Source organism: Bombus affinis, chromosome 15, assembly GCF_024516045.1.
Source record: "Bombus affinis isolate iyBomAffi1 chromosome 15, iyBomAffi1.2, whole genome shotgun sequence".
NCBI lineage: Eukaryota > Metazoa > Arthropoda > Insecta > Hymenoptera > Apidae > Bombus > Bombus affinis.
The window spans coordinates 4,089,839-4,104,614 of record NC_066358.1 but is presented as its reverse complement, the minus strand read 5'-3'; the positions used below and the strand labels follow the sequence as shown (position 1 = coordinate 4,104,614).

The 14,776-nt window shown below is 36.2% G+C and overlaps 1 protein-coding gene across 5 annotated transcripts in view; it reads right to left on the bottom strand.

Moving 5' to 3' along the window:
• LOC126924922 (mastermind-like domain-containing protein 1) overlaps positions 1 to 14,776 on the bottom strand; it is a 172,081-nt gene that overhangs the window by 115,613 nt on the left and 41,692 nt on the right. For 4 of the 5 annotated variants that reach the window (XM_050739922.1, XM_050739921.1, XM_050739919.1 and 1 more), the window contains one exon: positions 10,850 to 11,101. In XM_050739922.1, the coding sequence (XP_050595879.1) occupies positions 10,850 to 11,101 (252 nt within the window). Of the gene's footprint in view, positions 1 to 10,849; positions 11,102 to 11,196; positions 11,299 to 14,776 lie in introns of those variants that run through there. The other variant, XM_050739924.1, reaches the window with a different exon arrangement.

Below are 14,776 nucleotides of genomic sequence, written 5' to 3'. Positions count from 1 at the left end.
CAACCGCGTGCACGCGAATTCCACGAGTTTTATTTAGAACATTGAATTATTCTAACGTGGAGACTGCATGCGTGCGCGTGAAGACGTCTATAAGAAGAGCAGAGAAAGACGGATAGAAGAATAGAGAGGAGACGAGGAAACTCGTTCGCAATTTTCTAATAAATTATGCAGGCCAGCGTGGACTCCCCGCGAGTATCAAATGAAGTGTGTGCATCACGTCAGGTTCGTGTAACTCCATGGATTCGATAGAACAGAACGAAGCTGAGGATACGATAAATTATAACAACGAATGGAAGGAACGTGATAATCGCATGTGAGAAATCTACTTGATCCGTGGAAGAAACTGAGCAAATTCTAGGAAACCTAATTTTTACCAAGTAATGGATAGAAAGTTGTTTCGATAATTAAATAACGATAAGTAGAGCGGCAAGTATGTATGTACATATGTGCTTTATACAGGCTATCGCTCGTTGATAATCTCTCGATTCATAAACAATAGCCTCGTGAAATGAAATGGACTCGTTCTCGTTTCTCAGTCTATCAATTAGATCGACGATAATAGCATGAGATCACGATGTCGTGGTTATTTGTTCGAGAATTTCAAAAATTCATATTTTTTAATCGAAACGTCGATCGATAGGTTTATTGGAAAATACAAATGATCCTATATACAGTGGCTAAACAATTTACGATTTAACGTTGGTTACGATTAAGTCAATCTGGGTCAATTTGTACGTTTCTATCGTCTATTTAAAAGGAATGATACCTGCCAAAGTATGCAATTTCCCGGGCGATCGTTCGGAGAACCAACTCGAAGTTTCTCGACAGAGAGACTCGTATCCGCTTGAATTTCGCCGTAGGCTCCTTGAGACTGATTAATCTTTTTTCTAGGCGTTCTCGAAATTATAAAATCGAATTGCCCGAAAGACACTTGAAGCGGCACGGAAATAGGACGTCAAGGTTCTCTCTCGCTGAGTACACACGCGTAAAACAGAAACGAGGGGAAAGATAAAACGAGGAAAAAAAAGGAAAAGTTGAAAAGAAGGGGAGAGAAAAAAAGAAGAAGGAAATATTAAGCCACGAAGAAACGAGTGCAAATAAATTTCATCGCTCCCGGAACAAACTTTTTCTCGCGGGGAGGAAATAAACGAGCGTAAAGTATTTTCCGACGGAGTGCAATGAAATATTCGTAGCGTCTATGTTCGATCGCGATGGAATGCATGCAAAACAACACTTTGTTCGCTCTTGTTATTCTCTTTGCCGTCTGTATTTATGCTGCTCAACAATACCACGACGACTTGTATATATTTTTCTCCCTTCGTTTTGTAACCTCCGCTATTTCTCTCTTCATTCGCTCAAAAATTCATCCCCCGATCAGCAAGGGTTTCGATTCGTAAATATTGTGCATCAATCGGTGCGACACGATATCGACGCAACAATGAAATCGAAAATAAAACGGGAGGGCGACATTTTGCGAATTAAATGCCCGCGCCAGACCGCTATTTCTCTTTTCTTTCCCCTACAAGCGAACAGAGAAAATTTTTCAACTCCGGTCGAGTTATTTCAGAAATTATTCCGCGCTCTAGTTTATCTCCATATTAATATCATCATTTTCGCCTGTGTACGGATATCATATCCGAACAAGGGCTTGTTACAACAAAAACTAATAATGCGAAAGCTACATTTATTAATTAGGCTTCGGGGGAACTGGTTTTTGAACTCGTGGCCTCCGTTCTGTACACGTCGGAGTTTCATCGGCGAAATAATATTTACATTTATTTTCCTCATTATATCACGCGCATTCCAACATCCAATGCAGTAATTAAATTAAAGAGACGAAGTAGAATAAAATTTCGCGAAAATAGAAATTCAACAACGCTACTAAAAATTAATGCGCGTATTTATCTAGAATTACACTGGAAAAACTTCATGAAAAGTTCTACAGCCGGACGAAGGAAGGGGAAGAAAGAAGAAAAATAAAAGCAACCTTTGAAACGGAGGTAGAAAAGTTCATATCCTCTTAAATTACTTCGCATAAAAAAAAAAAAAAAAAAAATGGGGGACGAAAAAAGGTGGTAAAAGAAAAGAAAATGGTAAAAGAATTTTTTCGTAAAAACAGAGGGGATCTTCGAAGTTCTCATGGAAATTCTCTAAGAGTCCAAACGTTTTCCGCGGATAACGAAATCTTCAACGTATCGAACGAACGAGAAAAAAAGAAACGGTGGAAAAGAAAAGCGTCGGATTGCAAACACAAAAGGAAACGAAACTTTTTAATACATTTGTCAAAATAATCAGCCTCTTAAGATATCAAGTTATCGGCGTTGTTTATTCCTTCCGAATCAGTTTACTTTTTATTCGGCCAGCAGAGTTTGTAACGACGTTGCACGAATGAGAATTTCTTCATTAAGCCGAATTTACAATGGCGTTAGCGGAGAGCGTGGAAATCGAGGCGAAATCAACGAGAAACTTGAAAACACGAAAGTCTGCACGAAAGAAGAGAAGTGCCATCTTTCAGATATATTTATCCAGCATTTTGCGCCCTTTCTCGCCATCCTATTTTCAATCTTATTTTCAACGACGTTTAGAGACGCGAACAAGTCAAGAAATGACCCGTAATTGCCGTTTTCGTTTAGAAGTTGCCGTAAGAAAATAAAATGAAATCAAAGCTGGATGGATGAAATGAAATCTGCAGCGAGAAGGCGAGAAGGAGATGAAAGGGCGCGAAATCTCGCCAAATCTCTTCGGTAACGCGTTTTCTGGTCGTTTATAGTGACACATCGTTTTCTACACAGTCCATTCCTCGCTGTCTCTTCGCGCTCTTTGATTCTTTTCAAGGGTCATCACGGGGGACTTTGAAGAATCAGAAAGAGAGAAAACAGCCGGAACAAAGTCGAAAAGCGTAAAGTATCTGCTTTCATCTTTCATTTTTTCCCCTTTTTCGCTTTTCTTTGAAAAATAATCGTCAACATTTTTTCTAATTAGCTATCACTGTAGTTATACGGATTCGCCATGGTATTCCAACACTTGTACAAACCTGCAAGCAACGCGGTGCTGATAAAATTTCGAAATGTTTCATACAAAACACGTAATATATGTACACAAAAGTTTTCTACCGTAAGTGTACACGTTTCGCATACTTTCTGTGAGTCATTGTACGTAGAACTATTACAATCGACTAATCCCAGTACGAAGCCGGAAAGTGTGAAAATATTATGCCAACGATTTATCGCGAATCGACTGTGTCACGTATAATTGACATGATCGATGAACACGAGCGAATTAAAAGGTTCGATTTATCTTGACTATCGAACAGCAATGTTTATCCATCAACAGCTGCAGGGCGTTTCTGCTTCTAATTTACTAAGATAGGGTCATGGGCTTCTTGATCAATTCTCTCAATTGTCTTTCCAACAGTTTCGAAATCAAAATCCAAGCTTCGTGAATTCTTATTTCCGTTATCTCGCCGTAGACGCGTCAAATTAAGAATTAAATGCTATTTTATATGCATCCAGTTACTAGAATACGGATTTCTATTAATTTACGTGAAATTGAAATTTATTCGGAAATCTAATCAACGGAAAATTGAAGACCACATTGAGTTTAAAAATTCAATAATCAGTGTCGTAAGCTATAATAATCTGTAATAAGCTATAATAATCAGTGTCGTACCAAAGCTATCCTTTAATCCTTATTTTCGATTGCTCGAAATAAAGAGATTAAAGAAGATAGGCCTTTGTCATGTTCTATCCGTGTGTTCGTCGATAATATGTTAAAATACGAACAATATCAGAAGCATAACTACTCGTTATAACATTTAGCGATAGAAATCTCTGTTTCACTGGTTTAATCGTATAAATCCGCAGTCTAACAGTCGTAACGGTTCTCTAATTCGATGGAATCTATTTTTAAATCTTGCAAGTTTTCGATTACGTGGAAACAATTACGTCAAGTTCGTCAATGGTTTGAGAGCAATCGGTCTCCAAGTTGGAGAGTCGCAATCGAAGCGAGAATTAAAGCAAAAGATTTATCGATCTTTGAAACACTCGACTGAAATTGAAAGACAACGGACTAACGTAATAAAACAAAGCTTGCAAGATCATACATATACGCCGTAAAAAGTAATCTAAATATTTATGATATTTTTCCAACCTTTGAATGTAATAAATGAGATTTTTTTTATTTACGCGAATTCACGTTGTCATGGAACGTGCATCAAACACCATCGAGAACGAATTAACGTTGATCTGCACGAGGCGTGTGCGAGTGTTGCGTTTCATAAAACTAACATTTAAACCAGAGAATGCATTATTCATTACGTCATTTCTGCAGACAGTATTAGAACGTAACCTTGTCGAGCTCGCAGAGATACTTATTTCTACATATTTGCAGCGTAACGGCATAATGCTTTAAAAAAGTCTACATAATACAGAAATGTTTCCATCATTTTCCAACATTCCGTTCAATTCGATAACTCCATCTTTTATCCTATTCGTATTTTTTTTTTTTTTTTTTCTATTTCAAATTTTTAACCTTTCGGGATAACCAATAAATAAACTACAAATCAAAACTGTTTCCCTTCCTTTCTCTTTTTCTTTTTTGTTTTTGTTTTTTTTCCAAGGAAAGGAAATTTTCAATTTTTCGTGGTAGTTTCTTCTCTGACGAAATTTTTTTACAAACACAAAATACAATTTTTTCTGGCCACAGAAATTTTTTACTCTTTGCAAAAAAAAAAAAAAAAAAGAAAGAAAAAAAAAGGAAAGAGAGGAGAGTAGAGAATCATAACTGCTTTTACTCAGGCTTTGCCTCTCTATTGTAGCTTTAACAATTGTTAAATTACTTTTCCGCGTAAGCCACGGTCAAAGATTGTCCCTCTGCTAAATTTTTTAAACGCAAGAGCAAATTGATTTTCGTCCGATTGGTATTAGCTGGAATGAAAATAATAATTGAAGTAAAAGAATGTCATTTTACTGGGAGCGTAGTGTTTGCAGCTATCCGGTTTCAAAAGTCATTTAAAATAATATTTCCAAGGCTGCATCCAATTTGTTGTTCTTACTCGATGCCGTGTGCAATAATACGGTCGTGATTGTGAGCACGGTGATTCGATTTAACAGTGGCTCTCGCGTGCACAGACGTTTATCGATTTAAAATAATAACGAACGCTATGTGTTTTTCCATTTACCAAAGTGCCCATTATGTCCCCGCCATTATCGTGCATACACGTATACAAACGGTACTTTTAAATCTAAAAACAATTTCTATAATATTTCCAACAAATACAATCGACATAGTTATTCGTAAAAATTCAAAAGTTGAGATTACATATGAAAAGTTGCGACAGTGGATTTCTAGAACGCTACCGATATTCCTTTCAAGATTTCGAGCGAGGAAGAAACGAGGAAACACGTGGAAACGCAAAAAAATAAAAAAAAAAAAGAGGATAAAAACCGATATTCCAGCATTATAATTAAGCTCGAGCCTTTCAGAAAAATCTAAGTAAAGTATTTATAGTAAAATCAACGATAACGATTCAAATAAAAATTAAAAGTTGGAAAAGTAGGATAATAAAAGGAGAATATAAAGTACGTTCATTAAGAAGTAATACATACTGATAAGACAAACTAGACGTTTCGATAAGTAAGATTACGACGGAGAAAATGTATTATTGAAAAAGCAATTTTCCGTCCAAGTAGGTTATTTAAATAATTCATAACGCTCGTTTATAGAACCATGTTCGAGGAATTATATATATATATATATATTTTTTTTTATCGCGAATTCCTCGTTGCAAGTTTGATACGATGGAATTATTTATATTCCATGGAAAGAAGTTGCGTTGAGTCACACACAACATTCCGTACTCGGTGCATATTTAATTAGCTCAACAATTCGACTAACTAAATGCTGTTTTGACTGTTCGTGACTCTGCCAATTAGTAAATGCGAATGGAAGTTTGTTGTTAGAGCAAAAGCGAATAACGTTACTTACTTCTCTTCTACCCGTATTTCGGTACACGCCATATATCGTTTTAATCGTAAATCGATAAAACCATTTTTCTAAGATATCGCGACGAGCTCGATATAAACCACTTCACTCGAGAAATATTTTAACGTTTCTTTTCGTCGGTTCGCCAATTAAAAGTCGAATTGGCGAGAAATGATTTACGATCGAGAAATATGTATTTGATTTTACCGCGATTTATCCATGTTCTCTTTTATTTTACATTATCTTAAACAACTATGTTTCTCTATATTTTTACCGGGCAGATTTGATTCGGGAAATTCATCCTTTGAGAATTGTTAAATGAAAATGACGGACAAACGACTGAAGATGAATTTGAAAAAAAATCTCAAATTGAATTTCTGCGTGCCACGAGAGAAAGAAAATCCATTTCTAGACTGTAATATACGATGCTTTCAAGCTAACCAGCCTGTAAACAGTGAAAATGACGAGCGAAGGGCTGCGCTTAATTGACAATGTCTCGATAGTAGAACAGGCCAACCCCAAAATCCACCCTAACCATCCAACGAGGGATTTTGCTTGTGTTCTGTAGACCCTTCCGCAGCATTTTTACATCTGCCACTCTGTACTTTACGCTTTTGCCTCTATTAACCTTTTCTATCCTTTAAATCTAACCTTTTTTTGCATATCTCTGCTTTACTTCTATTGAAATTTTGCAAACTGTGCCAGAGATTCGGCAGGATTTAACAGGGTACAATTCGTGTAATCATTATTTGTTAATATTTAACGATAATAATGATATTTACTAGATTCGTTACACTTCTGTTAGATAAATTACTCGATAAACGCCACTCACGCATAATTTATATTTTCTGTTACAATAATGTTATGCAATGATCGCGTTACGTTTGAGCAATAAATTTCAACGTTAGACGTTTGACTGTAATTCCCGTGTCATTTCTACTAAATATATTCGTTTAAATCGGTAATATGTACAAATTATTAGCAAAATAGCCAGATCGATCAGCGTATTCTTTAAAATTTTCGCTCTCGCAATCCATAAATTTGAATTTATGTCGTGATTTATCGCGTCGAATAATGGCAAAAGTCGTTAATGAAAACACAATGTGATATCCAGTACGTTGCAAATTAACGTTCTGGCGTTAGATATATTATATTACATTACTCGCACCTTTAGAACGTAGAAAAGAAACGAATTTAATGCTTAGAGAAGACGGGAAATGAATTATAAGTATGGAACTCCGCGGAATTTCAGAGAAGCTCAAACGAGGAAGGGGCAAAAAAATAATGAGAATGCAAATATGGTTTTGAATAAAATCCGGCAAGTATGAAAGCCGCAGGAACAACATACAGATCTGCATCTACTGCCTCCCTCGTTCTTTTTTCTCTCCTTTCTTTTTCTAAAAAATTGCGTTAAGCGTTCCTTGTGTAAACGATGTAAGCGTAATACTTCTATAATAACAAAAAATTCCACGCCGCGATACTTTCAAAGCCCAGGCTCGTAAATCTCTCTTCCACTATCCATCTCTCGCAGCAACTATTTATTTTTCTTTCTTTTATTTTTTTTTTTTTTTCCTAATATCCCACCATATTCAGTTGCCAATCACGTTCTCATTTTGGACTTTTTCAACGAGCGTATCTTACAACGTTGCAATTTTATCGCACATCTCGAGTCTTCCTGATTTTATCGCGTATTTTTCCAACGATAAAAACGATTTCATTCCGACGTTTTCCCCCTCTACATCCTTTCTTTCTTTCTTTCTTCTTTTTTTTTTCCCCCCATTATGACAAGCGCCGAGAATTACTTGATTAGGAGGCTATGAATTTTAATAGATTTATGCAAATGCGACGCGTGAATCCAAAGTATGCGTGTATACGAACGCACTGTCCGTTCAAGAAAATTATCGAGTCTCAATTAAATTATCGAGTACACATTGCGTTTTCCTGGCGAACAAAATTCGATAACACCGATTACTCGTTTTTCGCGTTCCTCTATTAGCAGGGGGAAATAAATCTATATTTCGTTTCACGAGCGTGCCTCGGAATTCCATAAATTTTTCAACTCCGCCAATTTGTTTCATATTTTTCTTCTCTCTCTCTTTCTCTCCTTCGTTGTTTTTTTTTTTTTTTTTTTTTTTTTTTTTATTGTTTTCCCACTTCGATCCAATTGATTCTCTTCGCTTCTCGGGCGCATTGTCGTTTCGCATTAATAAATATAAACTCGCAATTATTAATCACTTTACGCCGAGTTACATATACGCGCCGATTCACGTTATAATCGATCAATGCAGCTTCTGAATATTTATTGACCCGCCGTGGGACGACATAATGCAATTTAGTATTGGAAACAAGCGAAAGTTTATTGGCGATGAAGTTGAGGTATATTCCTCATCTCTATCGTTTCTCCCTTTTCTTTTTCCTTTTTACTTTTGTTTCGGCATACAAAACGCCTGGCGGATACGATATTTCGTAATTAATATCGCCAGATGGGAAGCTACGGCCGACGAGGAGAACTCGAGGAATCAAAAGCGAACTCACAAAAGGAAACGGTCGTTAAAGAAGGGGCCATTAGCATGTCGTTAGCATAATACAAGGTGAATTTGATTCCGAGTACACGAATGTGCCCTGAACACTACCGTGGCAGCGATAATCGCGTTATTATAAGACAGATTAATTTTAGTTAAACTATAGCTTTGGGCCGGTAGAAATGGCCTGCAATCCCATACGATACACGAACCCAACGCAAAAACGAATACACCGTTTGTACAGCATATTAAATTAATTTTGTCAAAAGGAAAGAAAAACGAAAGAAGAAAAGAGAAGATCGAAAGGAAAAAAGACAGAAATTTTTGCGGTACCATAGAATTTAATGAGAGGTTAATGGTCAGTCGTCACGCGAAAAAAACGCGATTTACCCAAAGCGTGCTCCGAGTGATTTTTGCCGATGAAATGTTCGAGCAACGTGGAAAAAACAGAACGTAAACCGGTTTACGACGTCGAAAGAGCATTTCCTCGTTGTGGAACGACGCGTTCGAGTGTTTGCCAGCGATTACCAGCTAAATTACAATTATTCGCTTTGCAACTTTTCGACCGGGATAAACTTTAGATAAGAGGATGTTACTTGTACGTTATTTATTCGGTGGAAACCGATTCCAAGTGTTTTTTTTTTTCCTTTTTATATAATGCGTGTGAAAAATAATGTTTATCAAAGGAAGATAAACAGAAAAAACAAGACCCCCCTGGTAATTAAAGAGTTGACGTTTAAACGTATCATAGAACACGTCTGTGTGAAGTATTATGTAAAGTAAAAAAAGGATCAGAAATACATGTGCACATTCTGATTTCGTAAGAATCACGTTTCGAGTTGAGGTTTTTCGTTGCGCATTCAGCGCAGGAATATAGAATTGTTTCGAGCAACGTGGTCGACCGATGAATTAGATCAAGGTTGCATCGCATCGCTAAAATTAGCCGGCAGAGAATTCAGAAAAATTCTGGCATTACGACACTCCTAATCGTTCGACGATCTTTTAAATCATTGCGATCGGAACGCGATCGTTGTTCCACCGCTATATATCGCGGCGCAACCACGATTACTATGTCTTCGAAGAGAGGGCAATTAAATTGCATTGTTTGCCGGTCGAAAAGATTTATGACTCATATAGAACGTCATCTGAACAACTTATAGATGACTTCTTCGATTTCAACGATTTCAACAGTTTCTATGAAATCATTTAATTTTGGAAGACACATACTTCGTCTTAATTCGTATTCTACGTATATTTCACACGAATTGAAAAACGCTACCGGGGAATGAAATATCTGGAAATTAATCGAGCTAAAATAAAATTACATCGACCTATTGTGACGTGAAAACGCGTGAAATCGGTCTCACGTATTTTATGATTATTATTAGACTTGCGAATATAAAATGTCCTCCTCCTCCTTTACCGCTTCTTTGTACGAAAAATTTCAACGTTGTATTATACTTCGTCCTGCTTCTTAAACGTCGTTTCAGCCTGATTATATGTATGTTCAATTAATGCTGTACTTTATATTTTAAAGTTAAAAGGAAAAAGATTGCTTATTATCTTATCTGGGGCAATTAACTCGAATAAAAGATTACACTCGAGTAATTCGCTCGGTTCTATCGCGAAACGAGATTATCTTTTCTACGTATTTTTGCCGTGAGATTTACTATTTTACCATTTTACTTTGAATTATACTTACGTATCTTACTATCTGTATCTTATACATCTCTCCGTTACTTTCGCAATAAAGTCACAATGTAGCAATCCCAGCTGATTTATCGGTTTAAATATTACTTTCTATTTTCCAGCGCATAACTATTTACGCGCTACTATCGCCCGTGAACCAAGATTGCTTCTCTAATTCATTATTTTCACAACGAGAGCGACTGAATAGGCAATTCGACTGATTCATTGCTCGAAAACGTTACTTTCTACCTTCCGTAGTTAAAACAACGTACGATCGAATAAAATACAAGCAAACGAATATTACCGGAGAAAAATCTACTAAGTACGATTCCCTTATCTTATTCGCTGGTTAAAACAACAGAATTTCCTCTAACATATTAGTTAAAGAGAACCATATAAGGTTTCGTGAAAATACTCTGCTAACGCTTAATTGGCTAACGATAATTATCTATATGCAATTGATCAGGAATATTAATCGAAAATTTATACGAAAACTCGTATGAAAAACAAAAATATCTGACTTATCACGAATGTCTTCTGTGGTCCCCGATACTGCCAATCTACTGAAAGCGAAGTATTCGTGTCGAGTGATAGTTTCATCTGGAGACTCGACAAAGAGAAACAAGTACATGGATAAAAAGGCGAAAATCACTCACCTCTCCGTGCGTGTCCCTTCGGCCATCCGGGGTGTTCTCCGGCAAAAAGTACAGCCGTAAAGATGCCAGAGGTTGATTCGGTCCCCTGCTGTCCATCCACAGCAACTGAAGTTCCCCGATGCTGACGAGATCTGCATCGCTCCACAATTTCGTGAGGAAGAAGCTTCCAAGACGAAGTACACGACCGTTTCCTATTCGAACTGCTTTATAGAACGTGTACGGACCGTGGCTGAAGCAAGCACCGCCCAACAACTGCAACGGAAATCAATGTTATATTAGAAAACGAAGTGCGTGCGTAGCGAGAAAATTGTACGCAATTTACATAGGCTTCGTTCGTTTCGACGAACCTTATTTGCGTATTAAGAACGGCTGGTACCTAGCACGGTACGCGAACGACTGACAGATTTCCTTTCGGACGCGTAATTTCGGCAACCTTCGCTTCGAACGTTGACGAGTCTTTGTGTTTATAAACTGATCGCGTTTAGGTATGTGTTCGATGTGTTTGAAATTTACAAACAGACAATCTACGTACAGGATTTGTGTTTTAAATGGGAAGTTTTGATACTTGAATGATAGAGAATTATATAATAAGTAGAGCGTAGGTATTTATGCGTTTATTTACGTATTTTGTTAGAAACTTGTGTGGTAGAGAAATACGCGTAATAGGGAAACACGTATAAAAATATATCTAACGAGTAAAATTATCTTTAAATTGAATTTAATTAAATTGATTACTCGAGTAAAATTAATTAGAGCTTTTTAATTTTCTGCGAAATCATGCAACATGCAAAAATAAGGTTGGTAGTAAGCGAAACATCGGAGTAGTTTTAAGGCTGGTGTCGAGTATGCTTATTTGTAAGCCGTCAGTTCAGTTTTATGGATGTTCGTCAAGTGAAACAAGTCGTTAGATGACTCATATCCCACGCCAGAGGCCCTCATTTGTAACAATGTGCTCCTTCAAAAAGCACATGCTTTAAAAAAAAAAAAAAAACATCTCTTTTTCCTGGTAAACGAATATCAGCAACTTATCGTCCCAAGAAAATGAAAATTATTTTCAGTTCTTTAACGATCGATAGGATTTCTGGCCGATCGATATAAACGTCTTTCGTTCCAATAAATTCACGACACTCCAATTACGATCCACAATTATACAATTTTACTATAATCGGTTGACGTTCATTAATAAACCGTGAGCTCATTTACGAGACTGAATAGAAAACGATACAGCGTGTTTAAACTCGGATAACGTGGAAACTAATGAAGGTAAAGTAATAAATTTTCCGAGGAAGATTCAAAATGGCTTCTCGTACAGTCCGTGACGGGAATATCGGTTCTCTCCTTACACTTTGTTCGCTGGGTAAGAAAATAACATAGTTTCTAAAACAATCTTCCTAAAATATACCCGTTATAATCTTTTATACGTATATATTTTATGTTACTTTTGGAGGAATATAGATTATCAATACAACCGTTCGTCGTGTCAGTTATTTATACATGTGACATTTAAAAATGAGCTTCTAAAAAAAAAAAGTCATACTCAGATAAGAACTGATTACTTTATCGAGCGAATCGCAAACACATGTCAACTAAAATATAACAAGTAATTTCAATGAGTATGTATACACTAACCTCCACGTTATCTCTTATCTAAAGTTTTAAAAATGATAATAATGTTAGATTATTCTGTAAAATTTTAATTCCTTTAGATAAAATTTTCCGGCATTCATTATCTGTTATTTTCTGGAACTACATGTATTCCATCATTTTGGAAATTTTTCAATATTTCTCAGGTGTTGCCAGAATTTTCACGAAAAATATTCGGTCACTGCTTTTACCTAAAATTAGATATTTTATCTTTTAAACCATTCTGATTATTATTATTATTATTATTATTATTATTATTATTATTATTATTATTATTATTATTATTATTATTATTTTGCCCTTTAATAAAATTTCGTAGCGATCGAAATGTGGAAAAATTTGTCCGCTTTAAGCGAGTGGCGTAATATTTATAATTCTAACTCTTTATTTTATCTAATCTTATTGACACGATGAGATAGATTCTCTTTCTAATTCAGTAGAATTAATCATTTCTGTACTAATACTATCTACAATTTTTCTGATTCTAATTATAATCCTCAATACTTCAAACTCTCCTCATCTCAGTTTAACAATAATTATTATTATTATCGTTATTATTACATACATATAAATAGAATACATATGAATTAAATGAAATGAAATTAAATCGAACAATAAAATAACTGTGTTTATAATTACAAGCTTCGATGCTTGCTATTTAATTTTATCTTAATTTATAATGTTAAGTAAACGAATGACCTAAGATATAATCCGAGGTTTTCATTTATCCTGTAAAAAATCACCGGTGTTATTAAAGGACGAGAAAAAAGAGCGTTTATTATTTTACGGAGAGCAAAGAAAAAGACAAAGAAGAAATTCGATAAACGAAGAGTGCACGGTGCACGTAAGTACAGTCCTGCGCATAACTCTCGATGAGCTTCCTGTACGAACAGCAAAGCGAGCAACGACTCGCATTCATGTCTTTTATACCTTCTCCCTTCCACTCTCTTTCTCTCTTTTACTCTCTTACGAATGCGTTCACTTCTTTCCTTCTCCCCTTTTCTTTTTGCCAAGATTCAACCGTCAACGTGCGTGATTAACGAAGCACGCGAGGGCAGCGATGCGGTTCTGTGCGATTCCGAATGCACGAGTGCATCACGCGCATCAATTACGCGGAATCGGTGGCGAAGCCGAATTTTTCGCGCCGCCATACATATCTATCACTTCATATCAAGGTGATTAACTAAAACTAACCGGTAATTACGTACGTTATCGGGTATATTACTTTTACTATTATAGTACTCGAGCAACATACTATCGACAACGTTTACTTTAATTAGCATCGTAGTAACGAGACACGGTCGTATCCAGTTTCAAATTTTTGCTTAGCATAATCAGGATAGTCGTGCTTCGCTGCGGTGCTAATATAGTTTCGAAATGTTTCGTACAAAGGTTTCCATAAGTATTTTCGTCAGACGTTATATTGGATAATCTTAATACGATCGTAGTCGATAAATAGATATTGAATAATCGTAAGAACGTACGCTCCCCGTTCAAAGATTCCGTTAACGTGTGAAAAAGTATATAACAAGGAAATATAAAAGAATTCAGCGAAAAACAGGACGGGTAGTTCTTTCGCTAGGTTTTTGCCAGTTGAAATGATTTTCATATTATCGTGATATCGATCAAAGAGTTACGCACAGCATCCGGAATACAAATGCCGTTAATGCAAAAGGATGCTTTGGAACTTTAAAACCACTTTATACGCATATATGTACGCGCGTACTGTGTAGATGTAGCTATTATAAAGTAAACACGTCTAATCTTATCCGATATATTGCCGTGTTGCGATTTAATTTTCTCAGGGACTTATTTTAGATATGCACCTTAGACCCGGAACTTTTTAACCAAGTTTCGCACGCTTCGCTATATTCCCCTCGTCACACGTGAACGGAATACTAAAATTTCTGCATAATTTAATTAAACGATACTAATAATTATATAACATAATTTAATTAAACGTAATTGAAGCGTCGCGTTACGAGCAAGGCAGCGTACTTAGCCAAATGAAATATCAAATTTAAGAAAACTACAGCCCCGCCCCGCCACGCTGCAAATATAGAGTCCGCCCTCTTTTGCTTTCCTCGATTTTTCAAAAAGACCATTCCCGTAAAAGCTTTCAGTTGCCTGACTGAAAGACGAATCGGAGGATGGGGGGAGGGGGGAGAGGGGTGGATTAAATTTTTTATCGTTTCACGTCCATGTCCATCATAAAGAAGTTAGCAGGAAAGTTTGATATATGAAGAAATGTTGGTAAAGGAGATGAATTATTATATAATTAGA